The sequence below is a fragment of the Acomys russatus genome, chromosome 32 (assembly GCF_903995435.1).
Source record: "Acomys russatus chromosome 32, mAcoRus1.1, whole genome shotgun sequence".
In the NCBI taxonomy this organism is placed as follows: domain Eukaryota; kingdom Metazoa; phylum Chordata; class Mammalia; order Rodentia; family Muridae; genus Acomys; species Acomys russatus.
In genome coordinates this window covers 33,057,119-33,079,013 of record NC_067168.1, presented here as the reverse complement: position 1 = coordinate 33,079,013, position 21,895 = coordinate 33,057,119, and the positions used below count along the sequence as shown (strand labels likewise).

The 21,895-nt window shown below is 47.9% G+C and overlaps 1 protein-coding gene across 1 annotated transcript; it reads left to right on the top strand.

The window, feature by feature from the left end:
* The first annotated feature begins 13,300 nt into the window (after window positions 1–13,300).
* LOC127184139 (IQ domain-containing protein F1-like) lies at window positions 13,301–18,665 on the top strand. Its single transcript, XM_051140387.1, has 5 exons — window positions 13,301–13,368; window positions 14,368–14,451; window positions 14,549–14,729; window positions 16,436–16,595; window positions 18,235–18,665. Exons 1-5 carry the CDS (start codon window positions 13,301–13,303, stop codon window positions 18,663–18,665), a joined length of 924 nt encoding a protein of 307 aa, XP_050996344.1.
* Window positions 18,666–21,895: the final 3,230 nt, after the last annotated feature.

Below are 21,895 nucleotides of genomic sequence, written 5' to 3'. Positions count from 1 at the left end.
GAGAGAGATACAGACAGACAAACAGGCAGGCAGGTAGATAGACAGACAGACAAATAGAGTCATAGAATGTAGCCTTTGCTATCCTGAAATTCACTGTGCATATCAAACAGACCTTGAACTCACAGAGATCCACTTGCTTCTGCTTCTTGAGTGCTGAGATTAAAGGCATATGCCACTGTGCTTGGCCCCATTTTTTAAAAATACAGGATTTCTCTGTGTAGCCCTGGCTGGCCTAGAACTCTCTCTGTAGACCAGATCGCCTCAGACTCAAAGATCTGCCTGTCTCTGCCTCTCAAGTGCTGGAGTTAAAGGTGTGTGCCACCACTGCTTGGCTAAAAATATTTTAAAGCAAATAAACCAACACAGCTGTTGGGGGGAAATAGTATTTCCAAATTTTTGAGCATTCAGCTAAGAGAGTTTTTCATTTGTTTGGTTGATTGATTGATTTGTTTTGCTTTGGTTTTTGAGATAGGGTTTCTCTGTGTGGCCCTGGTTGTCCTTGAACTCGCTCTGTAGACCAGGCTGGCCCCAGTCTCAGGCATCAGCCTACCTCTGCTTCCAGTTTTCTGGGAACAAAGGCATGTGGCGCCAACTGCCCAGCTTGAGTTTTTGTTTTTGTTTTTTCCTAATGTTTCCTTTTATGCTTTTATTTACTCTTTGAGAATTTTACACAATATATTTTTGTCATCAACTCTGAATTTTAATAGGTAAACAATTTTGCTTTTGACAAAACCACATAAAAAAGGAAGACATTCTAAACATGCACTTCCCAACGTCTTGATTTGGCTGGCGAGGAGCGCCCTCTAGAGGAGACAAAAATAGCAGCAGCAGCAGGATTTGTTGTTTGCCCTTCCTAGTTTTTAACAGGGCCTGGGATTTTATTTGAATCTTTGTGGACAGTGGGCCCATGCCGGTAAGTGTTACCACTGTTCAGACAGATGATGTGCCCTTTATTGGCTCGTGGCAAAAACAAATGTCCATTTCCCCCAAAGCATGGGGTCTTGGTTAGCTTTAAATGTCAACTTAGCCTAGAGTCATCTAAGGGAACCTCAGTTGAAGAGTTACCTAGATCAGATTGGCCTGCAGACATGTCTGTATGGGATATCTTAATTTCTAATTGGTGTAGGAGGGGCCAGTTCACCATGGGCGGCACCATTCCCTGGACAAGGGTCCTGAAGTGTCTAAAAATCCAGCTGAGAATAAACCTGTCTGTGAACCAGCTAGTTGTAGTCTCCACGGTTCCTGCCACACTTACTTGCTGCGAAAGATCCTTCTTGGTTGGTGGTGATGCCGTGTGGTGCAAGCAGGCCCGCCTTCAAATTCCTGCCCTGACTTTCCGCAGTGCTGGACTGTGGCTTGGGGTTGTGGCCTAAAATAAACCTTTCTCTCCCCTGAGTTGCTTTTGGGCTCCATAGAAATGGAGCCAGAGGGAACCAGAACACAGGGCAATCATTCACACAGTGGCCTGCCACCCACAGGACGGTGACCTCGGTCGATATTAGGGAAGGGTTTTGCCAGTCTCCTATTTGCCGGTGACATTTGCCTACAACAGGGTTTCAGTACTTTCTGAATAAATGAACAACCCCCATTCCCCTGGCCAGAACAGAAGTGCTGAGCTTTGTGTCACTTAGAAACCATGACCACACCTTCTCCACCAAGTAGAGCCGTGTGTCGTCCATGACCTGTGGCTGAGCGGCTTGGGCTAAGGGCATGAAGGTTGATTTATTTAACTGGCTTAGACAAGATTTCTTCACTCAATACTTATTTAGTAAGCGCCAACTATGTGCCAGACACCATGGTAGGGGTTGGGGACACAGCAGTGCCAATATGAGCAAAATTCCAGAAGCTGCAGACAGTGCTGGGTCAGAGAAGAACCAAGCACCAAGCGGTGGGGGGGGGGGGGGGGAGGAATGAAGCAGGCTAAGATGGAGCGGAGGACTCAGTTTTATCCACATGGTCAAGGAAGCTTCAGTAGGGGGTGAAGAAGGGAAAGCATTGAGCAGCTACCCAGGAGAGGACCACATCTAGCCCTGACTCGGGGCCACGTCCAGCCTATGTGAGGAACACCGTGGCCACCTCAGTCATGCTGCAGCCGTCCACTCACTGACCAATGAGACATTCCACTCTAGAAGGTCTCAAAACCACCCCGCAGACAGCAAGAAACAGTATGTGTGTGCATTTGAGGGGACAGAATGAGAACAGCTCTGGGGACACTGGTGTGATTCTGTTGTGATTTGCATAGACCCCTCTGTATGGCTCTCAGATTGTTCGTTGTCTTGAACTTGCTTGTATGAGGTGCATGAGGCATTGCCCTGGGCCTGCTGGTGTCTGGTTGAGGTGTGTGTGTGTGTGTGTGTGTGTGTGTGTGTGTGTGTGTGTGTGTTGGGGGTACTGTAACCATTATCTTTGGCCACGTCTGGAGAGCTGCTATATTTACTGGCTTGCTTGTAGATACTTGGTCAGGAGTCACAATAACTGTCACTCTCAGTGTTACCCAGAACATATAAAATGGACCTCTTAGGTCTCAGATGGAGTGCCCTAGGGTCCTGGGAATCCTTAGCTAGATATGTGAGTCAGGGATGGAGTTGCCGAAAAATGGCTTTGCTGTGGCAATGTTGCACTCGACCACACACCCTGAAGCTCCTGTCTGTCTTAGCAGAAAACCTTCCTGATCACTATGGAGGGATATGGTTTTAATGCTGACCACAGGCCTGTCGCCTAGAAGGACATAAGTGGCCAGTGGGAAACCAAACAGTGCACACTCCCAGAAAGAGGAGGAGGATGAGTCTGGATGTGTGCAGAGTTGCAGGGCTTCTGAGGAGATGGAAGCTGCCACACAAATTGGCCCTTTTTTTTTTTTTTTTTTTTTTCCCTACTAGGCTGAGGAAACCCAGTGCTCATTAAAGCCTGTAGTGATTGGGCTTAGCCTGCCAACACAGTCTGCTGGTGAGGGGCCAGAACTGATTCTAAGACTAGAGACAGAAATAGTCCCAAAGAGATTAATAATTAGCATATGTGCAATAGGTAAAATGTAGTGATTAAAAAGCAGGTTGAATACATCAAACAGATTTGTATAATATTTTAAAAGGTCAAAATAAAACAAGGTAACACAAAAACTTAAAAAATACCAGGACAGCTGGGCGTGGTGGCACACGCCTTTAATCCCAGCACTCGGGAGGCAGGGGCAGGCAGATCGCTGTGAGTTCGAGGCCAGCCTGGTTTACAAAAGTGAGTCCAGGACAGCCAGGGCTGTTACGGAGAGAAACCCTGTCTTGGGAAAAAAAAAAAAAAAAAAAAAAAAAACTACCAGGACAAAGGGGCTGGAGAAATGCCTTTGCAGCTAATTGAGCACTGGCTGCTCTTCCAGATGACCTCAGTTAGATTCCCAGCTGTCACTGATAATCTTGAAATATTTCCACCCCTCTGAAAAGTTGAGGTACCAGCCCCCAGTGATGGGCACAAGCATGCAGCCCCCTGAGTCCCTTCCATTAGCTCACACTGTAGTAAGGAACAAGGGCTTCGGGATGGATACTGTGGAAATCAAAACTTTCTCACAACACCCACCCACCCTCCCTCCTTTGTATATGCAATCTTGAAAGTCTTGAAATTTATCTATGAAGAATATGCTTGAAAACTGACAGGGGACAAAAAGACTAGACTCAAATATGAGGGTCCAGACCAACAAGAGACATGGTCGAGATGAGCTGGGAGTAGGCGCTGGCCAGGGGTTATTTTATCTTAGCCTTCCCTGTTTTTGTTAAAGTGGTACAAGGACGGGATTCTACGTGGACCACACGGGAGTGATAGGATTAGGGACACATATTTATACTTAGGTTGCTAGCTTATTTGTGTCGTTTTTTGTAGGTTTATACTTTGTTTTGATTTATTATATAGCTCGGGCTAGCCTTGAACTCACCAAGTAGCCCAGGCTGGCTTTAACTCTCCATCTCCTTGCCTCTGCCTCCTGAGTGCTGAAATTACAGGCACGTGTGTAATTTCGACAGGCAAGAAATAGACCAACTGCAGCATCCTTTTCTATAAAGTTCTTTCCTTGGAGAAGATTCAGCTGTGACCAGTTTCTTAATCCCTGGGCTGCAGTCACTCTTGATCTCATATTGTCCCCCCCACCAACCAGAAGCAAGCTAAAGGAGCTTACTATTGTTTGGGGGTTGTAATCATATCCACCCATTGGGCAGGGAGTTAGTACCCAAGCAGGAGAAAAGTGAAGGCTACCTCTCCTGTTTGCCTCTTCTGCGTGTACTGGCTTGCCTTCCTCTTTATACCCGAAGCTGGGCAGCCCTGATCTCTGTTCAGTATCGTCCCAGTAGCTGGACCTTCTACTAATGAACAACCTACCCTTAGAGGGAGCCGATGCTAACGACCCATGGTTGGATGTCCCCACCCACGGGTAGACCTCCTCACAGAGGGTGGATGTTTGCCCAGCATATAGATATTCCTGTGTGTCTCTGTGTTACTAATGGCTGGACATCCCCGTTCATGCCAGAACCTCATACCAACTGTCAGGGACGGGGCCTCTCCATTTGTGAGAATGCACGTGAACACACACATGTGTAATATGTGTGTGCATCTCTGTGTGGGTGCCCATTCCCACACATGCATAGACCCCGGAGGAGGATACTAGGATACTGAGCATCTTGCTTCATCAACACTCCTCTTTATTCCCTTGAGACAGGGTCTCTCACTGAACGTTGAGTTAGCTTGGCAGCCAGCAAACCAGAAACCCTCTTGTTTCCCCGTCCCACAGCGCTGGGACTGCAGGTACAGGCGACCATGTTTGGGCTTTTGTGTGGATTCTAGGGATTTGGATTTGGTCTTCCTGCTTGAGCAGCAGGGCTCCTTCGCACCCAGCCATTTCCCTAGTCCAACCCCTAGCCTCCTTCATAGAGGAAAATATGTGGCTATATTCAGGCCACACCCAGATGATCCAGGATAAACTCCTTTTCCTCACAGGATTCATAAGTTAAACACATTCACAGATTCCAGAGGGTTGACATGGATGTATTTCTGAGGGCCCGGTTTTTGTTTTTTGGGTTTTTTTTTTGGGGGGGGGGAGGGGTTTGTTTAAGCCTACCACTGGGCCTATTTTTGAGCTGTCAAACGCAGCCTTAGAGGCAGTCAGAGGCCCAGACAGTGTAATCAGCCCCTCCTCCCTTCCCATCACATCTGCTCAGTCTGCAGTGACAGCAAGCCAGATGCACTTGAAATAGAGACACCTTGGCACGGAGGCCTGGCTCTGAGAAAATCCAGCTAATCAGCAAACTTGGCCAGGCTGAGGCCACCCTAGGCTGTTTGTTGCTCCCCAACGGCAGGCTGGGCAAGGCTTCTGTCTGAAACTATCCTAGGACTCAGGCGGAGTGAGATGCTAAAAGAGACATAGAAAGGAGCCTATTGGAATTCCATCCCCCTCCCCCCCCCCCACGCCCACCTCCCCAAGAGAATGCAGACCTTCAGTTTCTCTCTTCTCTGGCTCCTGCCTAAACATCTCCATTCAGAGTTTAGCTCCAGAGGGCCTGGCTGCAGAGTCGACTGGGAAAACAGGGATTCCACAGCCTGAACAATAGGACCCCCGAGGGCCAGCATGGGGGGCGGGGAGGGGCCAGGAGGACAGCACACCTCAGTGGAGCAGCAGCAGCACACACATGTGTCCCTCGGGCTTGTGGGGGAGGCTGTCTTCCAGAGACAGCCCCTGGGGAAGGCCAGAGCTGAGTGGAGAGGCAGCAGCTGTGACTGCTGCCTGTGTCCCCTGAGGCTGAGCATCAAGGCTTCTCTCCCTGAGCTGGCCACTCCCTGAGAGAAGCGGGCATGGCTTGGGAGTGGAGAGGGGCAGCTGGGGTGCACACACAAGCAGGGTATGACTGGAGGTCATGGCCAAGCTGTGATGCTCTTTCCTCAGACTGCCAGCCTCTGCTGGGCCTGCCTCAGATGGGATATGTCAGTGAGAAAGGGGTCTCCCCAGCTTTGCAAGTGAGGGAAGCTTCCTGTAGCCCCAAGCCTCTTCTCTGTGTGAGGGTGGTGGTCTCCAGACCAGTTGTGGTATATTTTCAGGTTCAAGGTTAGGTCTGATACCCAACACCACACTGCAGAGATTTAGCCCAAGACCTTTGAGTTTTGTCTTGCTTTTAGACTTATTAATGTATATAGGCATGTGTCATCACGTGTGTATAGTAGGTATGCACATGGGAATATCTGAGGAGACCAGAAGAGGACATCACAGTCCCTTGAAGTTGCAATTACAGGTGGCTGTGAACCGACTGATGTGCCTGCTGGGACCTGAACTCCAGTCAGTGAGCCCTCATTTGTTTGTTTCAACCTACCCCCCCCCTTTTTTTTTTTTTTTGGTTTTTCAAGACAAGGTTTCTCTGTGTAGTCATGGCTGTCCTGGACTAATTTTGTAGACCAAGCCAGCCTCGAACTCACAGCAATCCACCTGCCTCTGTCTCCCAAGTGCTGCAATTAAAGGCATGTGTCACCACCACCCGGCTTCTATTTTTATTGTATATGCATGTACAGACACACACACACACACACACACACACACACACACACACACACACACACATGCACACAGAGAGAGACAGAGACAGAGAGACAGAGAGAGTAGGATCTCCCAAACATAGAGACCCAGGCAGAGCATATCCTGATGTGGATGCTGGGAACTAAACTTGGGTCTTCTGCAAGAGCAGCACACACTCCACACACTCTTAAGCATTCAGCCATCTCTCTAGACCCTGGGGTTTTGTTTTCTGGTTTTAAAAAAAAAGATTTATTTACTTATTTTATGTATACAGTGCTCTTGCCTGCACATACATCTGCAGGCCAGAAGACGGCATCAGATCACATTATAGATGGTTGTGAACCACTATATGGTTGCTGGGAACTGAACTCAGGACCTCTGGAAGAGCAGCCAGCGCTCTTAACCTCTGAGCCATCTCTCCAGGCCCCTGGCTCTGACTGTGCATCCAAGCTGGCCTCAAACTCATGCCCTCCCTGACTCTGCCTCAAGAGTGCTGTGATGGCAGGCATATTTCATCACACCCAGCTTAGGCCCACAGCTTTGCCTGGATTCTTTGTCAGAGGGTCTCTCTTCTTTGGGCATTTTAGAATAGCTTCCACCTCTTTTACTCAAAGCAGCAAAACCCTGTGCCATTGTCATGAGAGCTGTGCCTGCTCTCACTGGATAGTTAAGGTCACGGTGCCTGGAATTTCGCACGAAATTCGGTGCGGAACACCGAAGGGCCAAGCCAAGCCAAGCGCTCTGTGAGCTCCAGTGACTCATTCTTTCTGCTCTACAAATGATCCAAACACAAATTGGAAATGAAATGAGAGCCTTAAGTTGGGGGAGCATATAACCTTTGCAAACATCTGCTACCTGGGGTTTGGAGCCTGAAGGGGGCAGGGCCGAGGAGAAGGCTCCACCTGGTGAAACTGTCTCCCAGGTAGGTGGCACCTGCTACTGGAGTCACACAGCATGTGTCAGGAAGCAAGGCGGAAAGTATCCAATGCCTTAGCATTTCCTGGCATATGCATTTAAAGAAATCCCCAGGCCGGTGCCAGAGGGTAGATGAGTTTGTCTCTAGTCCTAAGACTGGATCTGAGCTGAGGCGGAAAGACAAACCTTGGAAGAGAGGTTCTGTTTTCACTCTGGGGCTAGCTGACTCTTCTCCGTTCCCATGAGCTCTGAAGAGCTCTCTTTGCCTTTGGTTTAGTTTTTCACCACCTCTATAGCCCTTTAGATGTTACCAGACTAGTAACTGAGGCTTATTCCCTAGAGAAGAGGTAAGTGAATATTAAAACCCTGGACATTATGTGTGCACACACACACACACACACACACACACACACACACACACACACACACACACAATTGAAAGGTTGAGAGAATAAATTAAAACGGCTAGGGGCCTCAGAATCTGCCCCTCCCCAAAAAATTGCAGCACCCAAGGCAAATTCCTCGGCATTTCTTTGGAACCCTTTATTTATTTTTCTTGCCTTATTGCAGTGGCTGTCACTTGTAGCAACCTGTTGAGTAAACACTGAGGAGGGTCAGCTTCCTTGCCTTGCTTTCAATTTAGACCTGGCGCTGAAGAAGCCAGAAACACACAGGGTTAAGAAGCCACCTCCTTCCCAAAGCCTTCATTAGCCAGAAAAACCAGAAAAATGCAGACCAAGATAAAAACCTTAGTTCCTAATGGCTCTACTCCAATCAAATGCCCTACAGCCCACTATGACCCATGCCATCCAAGGCAGAGTAGGCAGCATAGACTCCTACCCACCTTAGGCTGCAATAAAATCCACCAGGCCTCCTGCTGGGACAGTGGCAAAGAAGACTCAGTAGGCACCTGTGGATGCAGGGAAATTAACATATTTATTCTGTCAAGTCTTCCAACTGGCATGCCTTGTCTCTCCTTATTTAGATCTTCACCAAACTTCTTACCATCTGTGTTTTGTAGTGTTCACCATACAAGTTCTGTATATATTTTTCACTGTACTAAAGATATAGATGGCATTAAAATTTGGTGGAACCATTTGCTCATTCAAGGTAAAAATAAAATTGACTTTTTGTTTGTCTTGCCTCCTTGACTTCGGTGAATTCACTCACTAGTTCTAGAAGTTTTTGTTTTATTTCTGTATGTCACATGGGGTTTTCTGCATATGCGATTATGTCATATGCAAAGATGGTTTTCTTTCTTACATTATGGTAAGCATGCTCTTTACTTTTCTTGACCTATTACACTGGCTATAACCTGTAGCCCTCTGTTGAATAAGATTGAGAACAGGGGGCTGGAGAGATGGCTCAGCAGTTAAGAGCACTGACTGCTCTTTCAGAGGACCCGGGTTCAACTCCCAGCACCCACACATAACTCCAAGACATGACACCCTTTCACAGACATGCATGCAGGCAAAACACCAATGCACTAAAAATAAATTATTTTTAAAAAACTATTGAGAACAGTTGATGTGTGAAAGGCTACTGTTTTTTGTCAAATGCTATTGTTTGTGGTGTGTGTGTGTGTGTGTGTGTGTGTATGTGGTGTTTCCATGTGCAGATGCATGTGTGTGCATATGAAAGTCAGACATCCAGGTTAGGTGTCTTCTTAGTTGCTGCCCACCTTTTCTTTTTTTTTTCCCCCCTTTGGTAAAAGGATCTTGCACTGTCTCCTATCTTAAATCTCAGCCCTCTCGCTTGCTCAGTGACTCAGCATGGCTGACAGGGCAGTGGGTTCCAGGGATCTGCCTGCACCTCTCTCCTCAGTACTGCGATTGCATATGTGTCATTGTCACTGCTGGGGATCCAAAGGCAGGTCCTCCTGTTTGCATAGCAAGGGCTTTACCAACTGTGCCCCCTCCCCAGAACTCAAAATCCCACCAATCCCCACACTGGAAAGCTCTGTCCCCAGGTTTCTCTGTGTAACCTTGGCTGTTCTGAACTCACTTTGTAGACCAAGCTGGCTTTGAACTCACAGTGATCTGTCCGCATCTGCCTCCTGGGTGCTGGGATTACAGGTGTGCACCACCCGCCCGGCCTCCCAATAAAGCTCTTGTGTGACATTTGTAGTGTGGTGTGACTTTGTGGGTATTCTTTGGCTCCCATTCCCTTCAGAGCTGCAACACTACATCTTCCACTGAGCCCCTCTGCATTTCTCCACACCTGATAGACTCACTAGGCATCACTTAACCTGCTCAGACCTTTCACCCAGGACCAAAGGGGAACATGGTCTTTCTCTCCTCTGCTGCCCCTGCTAGCTCCCTGGGTCAGAGTGGCCCGGGGTTGACGCTGTAGCTATAGCTGTAGCTGTGGCTGTGGCTGTGGCTGTGGCTGTGGCTGTGGCTGTGGCTGTAACTGTAGCTGTAGTGGCCACTACATACCTGGTTGTTGGAGGAGTTCTCAACTGGGCAAACCAGCTCCATCTCTAGTATCCCTTCTGCTGGAGGGAAATGCACTCTCCTTAGTCTAGGAGTGTAATTGCGGACCCCTGGGGCAGGCTTGGTCATCTTCACCTGTGTTGTTCTATCATGGGTGTCTTCCACGAATGGCTCCTCGGGCTTTAAAGCCCTTCAGAAACTCCTTAGCACACAATTTCGCTTCCTATCAGTTTTCCCTTAGGAGCTCTAGCTTGACATAAATCCTGCCATATTTTTCTTCTGCAGAAGAAGATTCTCAGTCCTGAGTAAAATCTGCCTCATTATTTTTTACCACATACCAAAAAAAAATTTTTTTTTAAGTGCTGTTGATGTGATATTGATACTTGCCAACTTGACACAATCTTAGACCTATCTGGGAAGAGGGAATCTTAACTGAATTGGTACTTTCATAGATTGGCCTGTGAGTAGGTCTGTGGGGTATTGTTTTTCTTAATGATTGATGTAGGAGGGTCCAGTCCACCCTGTACAGGTGGCCCTAGGTTGTATAAGAAAACAGGATGAGAAAGTCACAGACAGAAGCAATTCAAGCAGTGATCCGCCACAGCTTCAGGCTTCAGTTTCCCCCTCCAGGTCCCTGTCCTGACTTTCCTCTGTGGTGTGTGATTTGAGAGGCAGGAAAGATGAAATTAACCCTTTCCTCTCCAAGTTGCTTTTGGTCAAGGCGTTTTGTCATGGCAATAGAAGCCCAAGTGCAGACAGAAATTGGTACCAGGAGTGGCATGTTTCTGTGAGAGAGCTGACCATGCTGTCTTTTGAGGAAAGTGGAAGACTTTGAAACTCTGGAGTAGAAAAGCGGTTGACCTGCTCTAAGCAGAGCTTCATGGGGCATGCTAGCAGATGCGTAGAAAACAGTGAAGAGAGTGAGGTGGACTGTGGAGGCCCAGCTCAAGAGGCTTCGGGAGGAACAACAGGCTGGAGTCTATTCCTGTGATATTTTGACAATAAATAAATAAAAGTGGCTGATGTCTTTTCCAGTCCTGAGAACTTGCCTGAGGCTAAGTTTAACAGAAATGGACTGATTTCTTTGGTGAAGATTTCAAGACCGCCTAATATTGATTCTGTCAGGTAACTATTGGTATTCTTGCTTAGACAGGTCTACAGTGAAAAAGAGCAAATAGAGAAAAAAAAAAATGTAAGATGTACCTTTTGAAGAAGTTAAAAAAAAAAAAAAAAAAAAGTACCAGGGAAACTAGATGTTGCAGCCAAGATCTGTGCTAAAAGAGATGAAATTTTAAGCACCTGATCTGTATTACAATAAACGGTGCTGTCAGAGAAAGACCCCTCCTAGCTAACCTACCAACTCCTGAAAGGGAAAGGCATAAGGAATTTTCTGCTCCTAAAAACAGCAAACGAAAGCTGCTGCAAATGTGACCCAAGGGGCCAGCCTCCGTTCCAAGCTGGTAGCCAAAATCAGCAATGCTGCCCATGTGGCAAGGAGTCAAGAAGAAAGGGGTCACAGGATCTAATGCAGTTGGAGAAAACCCAATACCGTGTGACATGTGGCAGGGCAGTTCTTCATGAGGGCCCTGAGAAGGCAAGAGGCCTGGGAGGCCACTATATGAGGCTATAGAGGTGAGGCCTGAGTTGCATTGGAGACCTAAAGACACAGCTGCCAAAGAGAGAGAGAGAGAGAGGCACATAGTAGAATCAGACCAAGAGCATAGAAATGTATGTTGCGGGCAGCAAAGTTGGAAATGTGAGGCTATCTAAGCCCATTGATATCAGACACAGAGCTACAATTTGCCCTTTGCCCTGCTAAGGTTTGGTCTTGCCGTGTTTTGGGTCTCAAACCCAGGACAAATGGCTGAGGTGCCTGTTAACATATCAAAGTGGACTCTAGCCACTGGGGTTTCCCTTGGTCCCTGCCTGTTACAGGGTTCTCCTGTCTGGCATCCCCAACCCCTTACCCTGAACTCCCCAGCTCAGGAGCTGGGCTGCCCTTCCTCCAGCTGCTCTTTTCTATATAACCCAGCCAATTTGGCTACACCTGCCCTTTTTACCTCTTGGGTCTTGGCCATCACTCTTGGTCTTCAGGCTCTCCCCTCTCACATCCCCTGTCTCCTCACATGGCCTGGCTCAGTTTGCTGGCCATGTCCACTCCGGACTCTTCCAAATGTCTCTGGCCCTGCCTCTAGCTGTATTCTTCCTTATATCTCTAATCAAAACCTCAAACCCTTAGGAGCAGTTGGGTCTTTCTTTCCTTTATGTTTTTTTGTTTTTGTTTTTTCATTCATTGTGGCCTAGTATTTTCTCACTATGCTTTTGGAATAGTAGTGTATGTTGTGTGCCATTATATGTTGGAAGTATGTAATTTGCTTTCCCCCCACCCCCATTGGAGCTTGCAATTAAGAGACTGCCTTGGCGCTCCAGACTTCTAAACTGAATTGAGACTGGGAAGGCTTATGGAGACGTTGGCAGCTGGACTAAATGAATTTGGCATTATGATATGATCGTGAGCTTTCGGGAGCCAGAAAGGAGTGGAATGTAGTGGTTTGAATGAAAATGCCCTCCACCCCCTTATAGGCTCAGATCTATGATTGCTTGGTCCCTAGTTGGTGGCACTGTGTGTGGGAGGTTTAGGAGGTGTGGCTTGCACGTATCACTGAGGGTAAGTGTTGAATCCTCAAAGCCCTGTGCCAGTCCCAAAGTGCCTGCTCTGCTCCCTCCTTGAGGTTGGGAGGTGTGAATTCTCAGCTGTTCCTGAGGCCGGCCATGTCTCTCATGTCACACTTCCCTACCGTGATGGTGACAGATCCTGTCCCTCTGGAACCATACACCTAAATAACCATTTCATGCTATAAATGTCCTTGGTCATGGGGCTTCGTCACAGCACAGTCACTCTTAAGGAGATGTGTTCGGCTTGGAGAAATACAGAAGAGCCTGGTGCAGAGTGACAACTTGCCCCTGCCCTAGAGACCATATATTCCTGACAGCTCACTCCACAAAAATGGAAGGACCGGGCCTTTCAGTGTTGGTCACACATGTGCTCCTCAGAGAGGAAGTTATAACAGAGAGACTTTCCTGCCATTGATCAGGAGGTCTGAAAGAGATTCTTTAGGTAAACCAGCATAAGCCAGCCAGCCAGCCAGCTGAACCACACTGACTGAAAACAGATGGAACCTGACACATTATGAGATGAAGAAAAAATATAGCCAATAGTTCCCTCCTGGGGAGTTAGTCAGACTCTCAGCAGCCTCGGCAGAGATGGAGAACCAGCACCCCAACTTCCTGGAGAAATCTCTTTTAAGCGTAGAATTATAAATGCACCCCAAATGTTATCCATTGTAAGGGGAAAATGTTTTATGTGCAAAGACCCAGCAAATATCCAGTACTGCCTCCAAACAGTCACTGGGCAATGAGCCCCAAAACCGTGAAAGCCTCAGGGAAAAAGGACACAAGCAGCAGCCGTGTGTTTGCCCATTTGTGCTGCTACAGAAAAATCATACGAAGGAACTTTTATAAAGACTTTCTGCGGGACTGGAGAGATGGCTCAGAGGTTAAGAGCACTGACTGTTCTTCCACAGGTCCTGAGTTCAATTCCCAGCAACCACATGGTGGCTCACAACCATCTATAATGTGATCTGATGCCTTCCTCTGGCCTGCAGATGTACATGCAGGCAAAGCACTGTATACATAATAATAAAATAAATCTTAAAAAAAAAAAAAAAAGACTATCTGCTTAGGAGATAGCTCTGTAGGTACAGTGCTTGCCTTATGTGAATAAGGACATGAGTTCAAGTTGTATTACTCATGTTAAAAGGCTGGGCACACACACACACACACACACACACACACACACACACACACGAGAACACCAAGCTAAAGTTAACACACAAAATCAGCCAGTACAACTGACCCCTTGTCAACTTGACACACAAACGCATCACTGCTAAGCCACAACCCTTCCTTCCTGATTCATCCCCAAGATCTCACATTAGAAACAGAAATAGCTCTAAAAGTCCCACCGTCCTTACAAATTCAAACACATTAAATTTTCAACCCCTTTAAAATATGCAAAGTCTTTTAAAATTCAAAGTCTCTCAACCGTGGGCCCCAGTAAAATGCTCTCTTGAAGACGGAAGAAGAGGACACAGTCACAATCAAAGTTCGGCCCTCTGCAGCACACACAGCGTGTCTTCTAGGCTCCAGCTGGTTCCACGCCACTGTTGCTGCAGTTCTTAGTGGTCATCCTGTGGTCCTGGCATCTCCAAAAAGCTGGGGTCCCTTGCTGCAACTGGGCTGCACGTTCACTGTCTTACAATCTCTTTTCATGGTGCCGAGCCTCAACTTCTCTTTATGACCCCTATAGCCCTGGGCCTTCAACTGCCACTGAGGCTGCACCTTCACCAATGGCTTCTCCTGGCCTCTCACAATTCCAAGCCTCAGGGGCTCTCCATGACCCCTTCATGCTTTAAAAACCAGTGCCTGCAACGTCGGCCAGCCCGAACGAGGGGACACGAACGCAAAGGAGGCAGGTCGGAGCCGCTGCCGTCGCCATGACCCGCGGTAACCGATGAGAGCTCACCCGACTCGGTTAAGATTAAGATGATGGGCTTTCTTGCTGCCGCCTGCAAGCAGACTGCCCCATCCTCTCTACCCCCAGGGACTCGGAGATCATGCAGCAAAAGCAGAAAAAGGCAAACGAGTTGCTTTGTGGCTTCGTGTCCAACCCTCTTGCCCTCCGCCTGTGTGCCTGGGGCAGTCCCACCATGCTGGAGTTTCTTCCTGTAGTGCTCACAGGTCTCAGCACTTACGGCATCCCCTTTGCCCTGAGTCTGCAGCGGGTTCCTTTTCTCCTTCCTTCCCCTCAGGCAGCCTCTCTCCCCAAGGGCCACTTCTGGGGGTGAGGGAGTCACCCCTTCCCAGTGTTTTTTATTCCGGTGGGGCACACCCCAAAGTATTAAAAGTAGCTTTGTAATTGAAAAAACAAAACAAAAACAACCAGTGCCACCTGGGTGATGGGTGACTCTTACACATTACCAAGTCGGCCTGTCAGCGTAAGGTACAACCGACTCTGGAACAGTTTCCCTGTGCTCTGAGAAAACACTTCCCAGAAGATTTCACCTCAGTGATGCTGGTCTCTTCTCAATCAGTGGTGATTTTTTAGCTCTAGCTGACCAGTAGTACCAATTGTCCCAGTAACAAAACGAAACAAAAAATCACTTTAGTAGTTCTGATATCTTGTTAATCACAGCAGATTTGATAAAAATAAAACTGCCAAGGACATCTGTGAAGACATTTCCCCCCCCCCTCATTGTATGTTGGGCTAGTGCATGTTATGGTGCACATGTGGATGTCACGGGACAACTTTTTGGAGTCAGTTTTCTCCTTCCGCCTTGTCATGGGATCTGGGTATTGAACTCAGATCTTTAGACTTGTATGACAGGCATATGACTGAGACATCTTGCCAGCCGTGTGTGTGTGTGTGTGTGTGTGTGTGTGTGTGTGTGTGTGTGTGTGTGTAGCTTTAGGATAGTGTCTAGTATAGCTGATAGCTTCACACTTGGCATATGTTGCTGAGAATGGAGGGGCCTACATCGTCTCTACCTCCGAGGTACTGAGATGACAGATATGTACACCCACATCCAGTTTATACAGTGCTGGGCATTGAGTCCAGGGCTTCCTGCCTGCTAGGCAAGCACTGTCCCATCTGCACTACAAACTTCAGCTTGTGCACACGCGTTGTTAGTCATCTGTGCCCAGGAGACCTTGAGTTCTAGGGTGAAAATGGAAACTGCCAAACCATCTTCCTCGGTAGTTTGGGTCACACTTTTAACAACAGGAGGGAAGGACTGTTATTGCTTCCTGCCTCTGCCCCATTTAAGGACACCTGTGCATCTTACATTTCTCTAGGACAGACATATTTTCAAGAGCCATTCAGGAATCTCCTTCTGCAAAGCACCTGTTATGCATTTTGTCATAGGCTCATTGCTTAGATCCACTGTGGAAATCCATGCACTGAAACCCTGTTGCTATGTCAGACTGCTAATTTTAATAATTTCAATAAAGTCTAACTAACATTTTCCAGCCTTATTCAAATGAACCAGTGTTGCCTGCGCCTTATCTTTTGCACGACTTGGAATTTCTGAAGGATTGAAGGGGACCCCACCCAACTCTCCGAAGCCATTCTGATTCCTGCATCACAGGCGCCCTTATGACGTCACCACTGGCTTCCTTCACTCACTCTTCTTGCCAGTTCTCATGGCTGGAGGAGTATAGACCTGAGATGATGGCTCCATCGTAACCCCAGCTATGGGGGGAATGTAAGGTATTGCAGATCTTGGAGATTTGAACCACCTGTCTCCAAACATGGGCTCTCTCTGTGGGGTAAGTTGTAGGCTACAGAAGGCTGATTTCCATTTCATCAGGAAATAAGTTCTGTGCCTAGAGCACTCTGGGCAACTGAGGAAACTGGGCATGTGTTAAAATGGCTATGTAATTGTTCAAAGAATAACCCACTCACGGATTTCTCCTTTCATTCTGGTTATAGAAAGGGAAGTGCTGTGAAATCGCAGTCGAAACGATCTATGTAATCACAGAGCAAACAGAACCAGGAACAGAAAAGCAACCGAAAAAAGAAAAGAAGGTCAAACACCCACCCTCCCCAAAGGTAGGTTGTGTAAGGCCCTCAAGGTTAGAGGTAACGCCTGATCCGCCCCATCTCTGACCTATGTCACCCAGATTTATGCTGGTCTTTGCCATGTCCCACAACCTAGGGCGGTCATGTAGTTCCTGTTGTGTGAACATTTAGAGCTGTGTGAGCAAGGGGTCAGGATGCTAACCGTCACCCAGAGCAACCATCAGAAGCTGAGAACATAGTTTTGCCTATCCAAAGCTGGGCTGAATGGGGCTTACTTTTCTTTGACCATCTTCTTACAGTTTCCTTCCCAGCCTGAGACATGCTGACTGACATGGGGGGAGGCCAAGAGGGTGAGAGTGGAGCCAGATGATGCTGGGGAGTGGGGGGGGCGTGAGATCTGTGTTTGGGGAACATAGCTCAACAGAAGCACTCTTACACCCAGGGTTGTGTAAGAGTGTGAGTATTTGTACTCACATGTGTGTGTGTGTACGTGAATGTATGATTGCGCTAACTCAAGCGAGGTTTAAAGTTTGGGAAGTAGAAATGAGAAAAGGATGAGGTCAGGACCCCAAGTTGCCTGAGGAGAGAATTTAATATTAGGAAGTGACGAGAGTGCGGGCGGGGGCGGAGGGGGGCAGGCTGTGGGCTGGGGTAGAGAAGGAGGAGGCCAGTTTCCTGGGACTTCCTGCTAGGCCACCCCAGCTTCAGTATGTGGTCCTTTCCAGAAAGAGCCAATAAACTGCAAGGTTCTTGCTCTAAATTAGCCAATCAGATTCAAAACCAGGTGCAAGCGGTTAAGAGAACTGGCTGCTCTTCCAGAGGACCTACCTGGGTTCAGTTTCCAGCACCCGCCTGGCAGCTCATAACTATCTGTAGCTCAGTCTCCAGGGGACTTGATGGCCTGTTTCTGACCTCTGAGGACACTAGGCACACATAGTGCAAACATACATGCAGGCACAACACCCATGTGTGTGTGTGTGTGTGTGTGTGTGTGTGTGTGTGTGTGTGTGTATAAACTTAGCAAGAGTGAATGTACTGCATTCTCTAAATGGGGACATAAGGGACCCAGAGGTTAAGGTGATGTTTCCTCATTAGCTGATACGGAAGACAGAGGAGACCAGAGGTGGATACCTTCCTGCTTTCAAGGCTCATTTTGTTGCCCTGCTCAGTGCTCATGAGCTTGAGAGGATGCTATGGTTAGTGACAAAGGAAGGATCAGGGCATCTTCTGAGAATATATCTTTATTTTGTCTATTTATTTATTTATTTTGAGATAGGATTTCTCCATTACACAGAGCTCTGGCTATCCTGGACCCTCTTTGTAGACCAGGCTGGCCTCAGACTCACAGAAATCCACATGCCTCTACCTCCCAAGTGCTGGGATTACCACACCCAGGAGACACACACACACACACACACACACACACACACATACACACATACACACACACACACACATACACACACACATATATATATATATAATATACTCTGATCACCTTCTCCCTCTTAATCCCTATCTCTTCCCCTCTCCTAAGTCCCTTACTTTCATCTCTGTGTGTGTGTGTGTGTGTGTGTGTGTGTGTGTGTGTGTGTGTGTGTGTGTGACTGCATGAGGAAAAGTCTGTTCACATACCGTAATTAAAGGCAACTTACCAGTGGCTCCACCCCTGGAAAACTGAAACCATTCTTCACCTTACACCCCACAACAGCCATGTCCACAAAAAGCACTAAAGGCCAGAAAGATCCAGGCCTGGTGGCGAGGCACACTGGTGCGACGCACACTGCTCAAGGCTGCTGTCAGTGCGTGGGTCATTCAGTGCTGGTGGAGAAGGATACTGGCCCAAAAGCTGGAGAAGAGAAGGCTGGCAGCTCTTCACTGGATGGCACTGGAAACAAGGGCCTGTGTCACCATTCAGTCGTGGGTCCGAATGCTGCAAGTCCGCCAGAATTACTGCCGTCTGTGCTATGCCACTCGCATCATCCAGATGTCATGGCGCTGGCATAAGTGCCACACCCGTGGCTTCTTCCAGGGCAGCTATGAGATTATAGGGGACCAGCTACGTCTTCAGCTTGACATCTTTCTGGGATCACAGGTGTGTCGTATATCAGACTGCATATCCTTGCCAATAAAGAACTGATCAGGTCCCTCCTACACATACGCGTCTCTGGGTCTTTCTGTCCAGCAGCCAGTCCACACAATGACCGCACACACAAGCACCACACCAGCTTGCTCTGTGACAGCAGCAGCAGTATGTGTCTGAACTCCCCAGGGGCAAAGGATGCAAGAGCCCTGGACCACAACAGTGCCGTGTGTGATTCAGCAGCACCTACGCGGCTGGAGAGCTGGGGCTAAGAGTCACCCGGGACACCGCAGGATGCCCGCTCCCTTTAGCTGTTCGGATATACCATTCTCTCCTCTTCGATCCTCTCAAGTCCCCCCCCCCCCCTCCTTAGAACATGTTTGACAGCCCTTCCTCACCATGGTCCACAAGCCCTCCATGGTCTGGCCATATCCTTCAGACTCTCCCAGTGTCCTCTTGGGCACTGGGCCAGTCATTAAAGCGTCTCAGGCAGAGCTTGCCAACCTTGTTCCCACTCAGAACCCAGAGCTTGTCTCCTGGTCTCCCAGGGCAACGGCTCTCAGCCTGTGGGTCATAGCCCTTTGGGGAGTCTCACATTATTATGCTTACGACTTATAACTGTAGCAAAAGGGCTAAGAGATGGCTCAGGGGCCAAGAGCACTGGTGGTTCTTCCAGAGGACCCGGGTTCAATTCCCAGCACCCACGTGGCAGCTCACAACTGTCTGTAACTTTAGGATCTAACACTGACCATACAAGCAGGCAAAACACCAATGCACATAAAGTTAAAACAAAGTTAGCAAAACAGCAGTTATGAAATCGCAACACAGCTGGGTGTGGAAGTGCCCACTCAGGAGGCAAGGGCGGGCAGATCTCTATGAATTCAAGGCCCGTCTCGTCTACAGAGCTAGTTCCGGGATGGCCAAGGCTATATACAGAGAAGCCTCATCTTGAAAAACAAACAAAAAACAAAAACAAGTGAACAACAGAAACAAAAGTATCAACAAAACAATTTGATGGTTGCGGTCACCACAACATGGGGAACTGTGTTAAAGGGCCCTAGAGTTAAGAAGATTGAGAATCAGTGCCGTAGGGCGTTCTCTCCTGCGTGCTGCCTTTATTCAGCTTTGTCTCTGCACAAAAGCCCCTTGGAGGGGCCTCCTCTGTCTTCCTGCTTTGTGCAGCTCTCCCAGCCACCGCCTTTGGACTCTAGCTGGCGACTCTGATATCCCGGATGCAAAGTTCTCATGAGGTGCTATCATCTTAAAGTCTGCAGACCTCCCATTAAACAGCCAACTAACTGCAAGGGGGCAGGGCCCTACGTGAGGTCCTCACAAAATGCCTGCTGCCCATGACTCCGTCTCTTCCACAGTCAGCTCCTAAGCGCCTGTCCATTGCCTCCTCATCCAACCCAGCGCAGCGTGGCATGTCTATCTACACTTCCCGCCCGAGGACTTTTGAGTGCAATAAGCTTTGTTGTGTGAGATTCTTCTGTGCTGCTGCTGCTGCTTGTGGCTGCCTGAGCTGACCACTTCCTGTCTCCTCTCCTGTCTCTCTCTCTCCCCCGCACTTCTCTTCTCTCTCCCTCTCACGCAATCTTGTGTGTGTGTAACAGCAACAACAAAAATCACAGCACTATAGATCATCCATGTCCGTCACCTACTGTATAATATTCTGCTCCGTGTGTGTATATATATCACAGTTTTACACTCATTCCTCGATGGTCAGATTGCTTGCATTTGGGCCTCTTATGAATAATGTCACCATGAACAATCTGCAGTTTACAATCCCACCAGCCATGCACAAGAGTTCCGCCTTTTTAAAAAAAAAAAATACTGTCAGCCTTTCAAATTACTGCCATCCTATTGGCCTAGTGTGGTGTTTCCTGCTTAGTGACTATGGGTTTTGAGCACCCCTAGATGAATAGTGGCCATTTGTAGAGTATTGATGTGAATAAATGCCTGTCTACTCAAGTATTTGAAAATGACTTTAATCGGGTTGCACTTACCTTTTAGAGTCTAAATAAGCATTTCTTTAGCACATGAATACACAGTTCCTGATTCTACCCAGAATCTGGATTTGTGCCTCTACCACGGATGAAAGCCTCCTCCTTAGGAATAACTCCCTAACCACTCCCGGACAATTCTGTCTGCCAGTCGATGGCAATAGGCGTAGTTGTCTCAGCTCCTCTGAACTCTCTCTCCTCCCTCCCTCCCTCTCTCCCTCCCTCCCTCTCTCCTCCCTCCCTCTCTCTCTCTCTCTCCCTCTCTCTCTCTCCTCTCCTCCCTCTCTCTCTCTCTCTTGGTTTTTCAAGACAGGGTCTCTTTGTGCAGCCTTGGCTATCCTAGACTCGCTTTATAGACTAGGCTGGCCTCGAACTCACAGCAATCTGTCTGCCTCTGCCTCCCGAGTGCTGGGATTAAAGGCGTGCGCCACCATCACCCGGCAAACTGTCTTCTCTTTAGGTGTTTTGTTCCTGCTCTATCTCATCTCTTCTTCCTCTTTGTCCTTACTAAAGTAGGGGGAACGAGTCATGGGAAGTGACAGAGCCAACCACAGCTTCAGTGCCTCAAGCCCGAAAGCGCCTTAGGACCACTCCATTACCCAAAAAGATTTCTGAGAAAGGAAATTCTGGCTTATTTTGATGTGGGCCACCTCCCGTCCCCAGCCCCCTTTTGTAAGTCTCCATGCAACAAGAAGGCTGCAGACCTCACAGGTAACACAGGGCAGTTCCCTCTGCTTTCCCTTCGGTTCTGAGAGACTTGAGACTCAACACAAAATAAGATCCTTAGTTATCAAAGCGTTGTACATTGTACCTTTACAACTATGTGTTTTTTCTGTATTTTCCTGTTTCAAAGTGACCATGATCCTGTTTAGTGAATTTTTTAAAAATTAGATTTATTTTTCTTTTTTGTGTGTGTATAGGTATGCTGCCTGCGTGCATATCCATTTGCAACATGTGTGCAGAAGAGGGCGTCAGATTCTCTGGTTATGAGCCACCATGTGGGTATTGAGACCTAAAGCTAGGCCCTCTGCAAAAGCAGCAAGTGCTCTTAGCCACTGAGCTATCTTTGCAGCCCTTAATGAAATGGTTTAAACCTATTGACCTGACCAGCGTCTGAAACCCAATCGCTCTAAGGAAGATCCTCAATGAAAACACAGCAATGGGAATGTGGGGTATGTGTGTATGAAACTGACAGAGGACAAATTTAATAAAAGATCAAAATAGAAAATAAAGTAGCATCCATACAATGAACGATAGCGATCACCCCTCTAGTGCCAACCATTT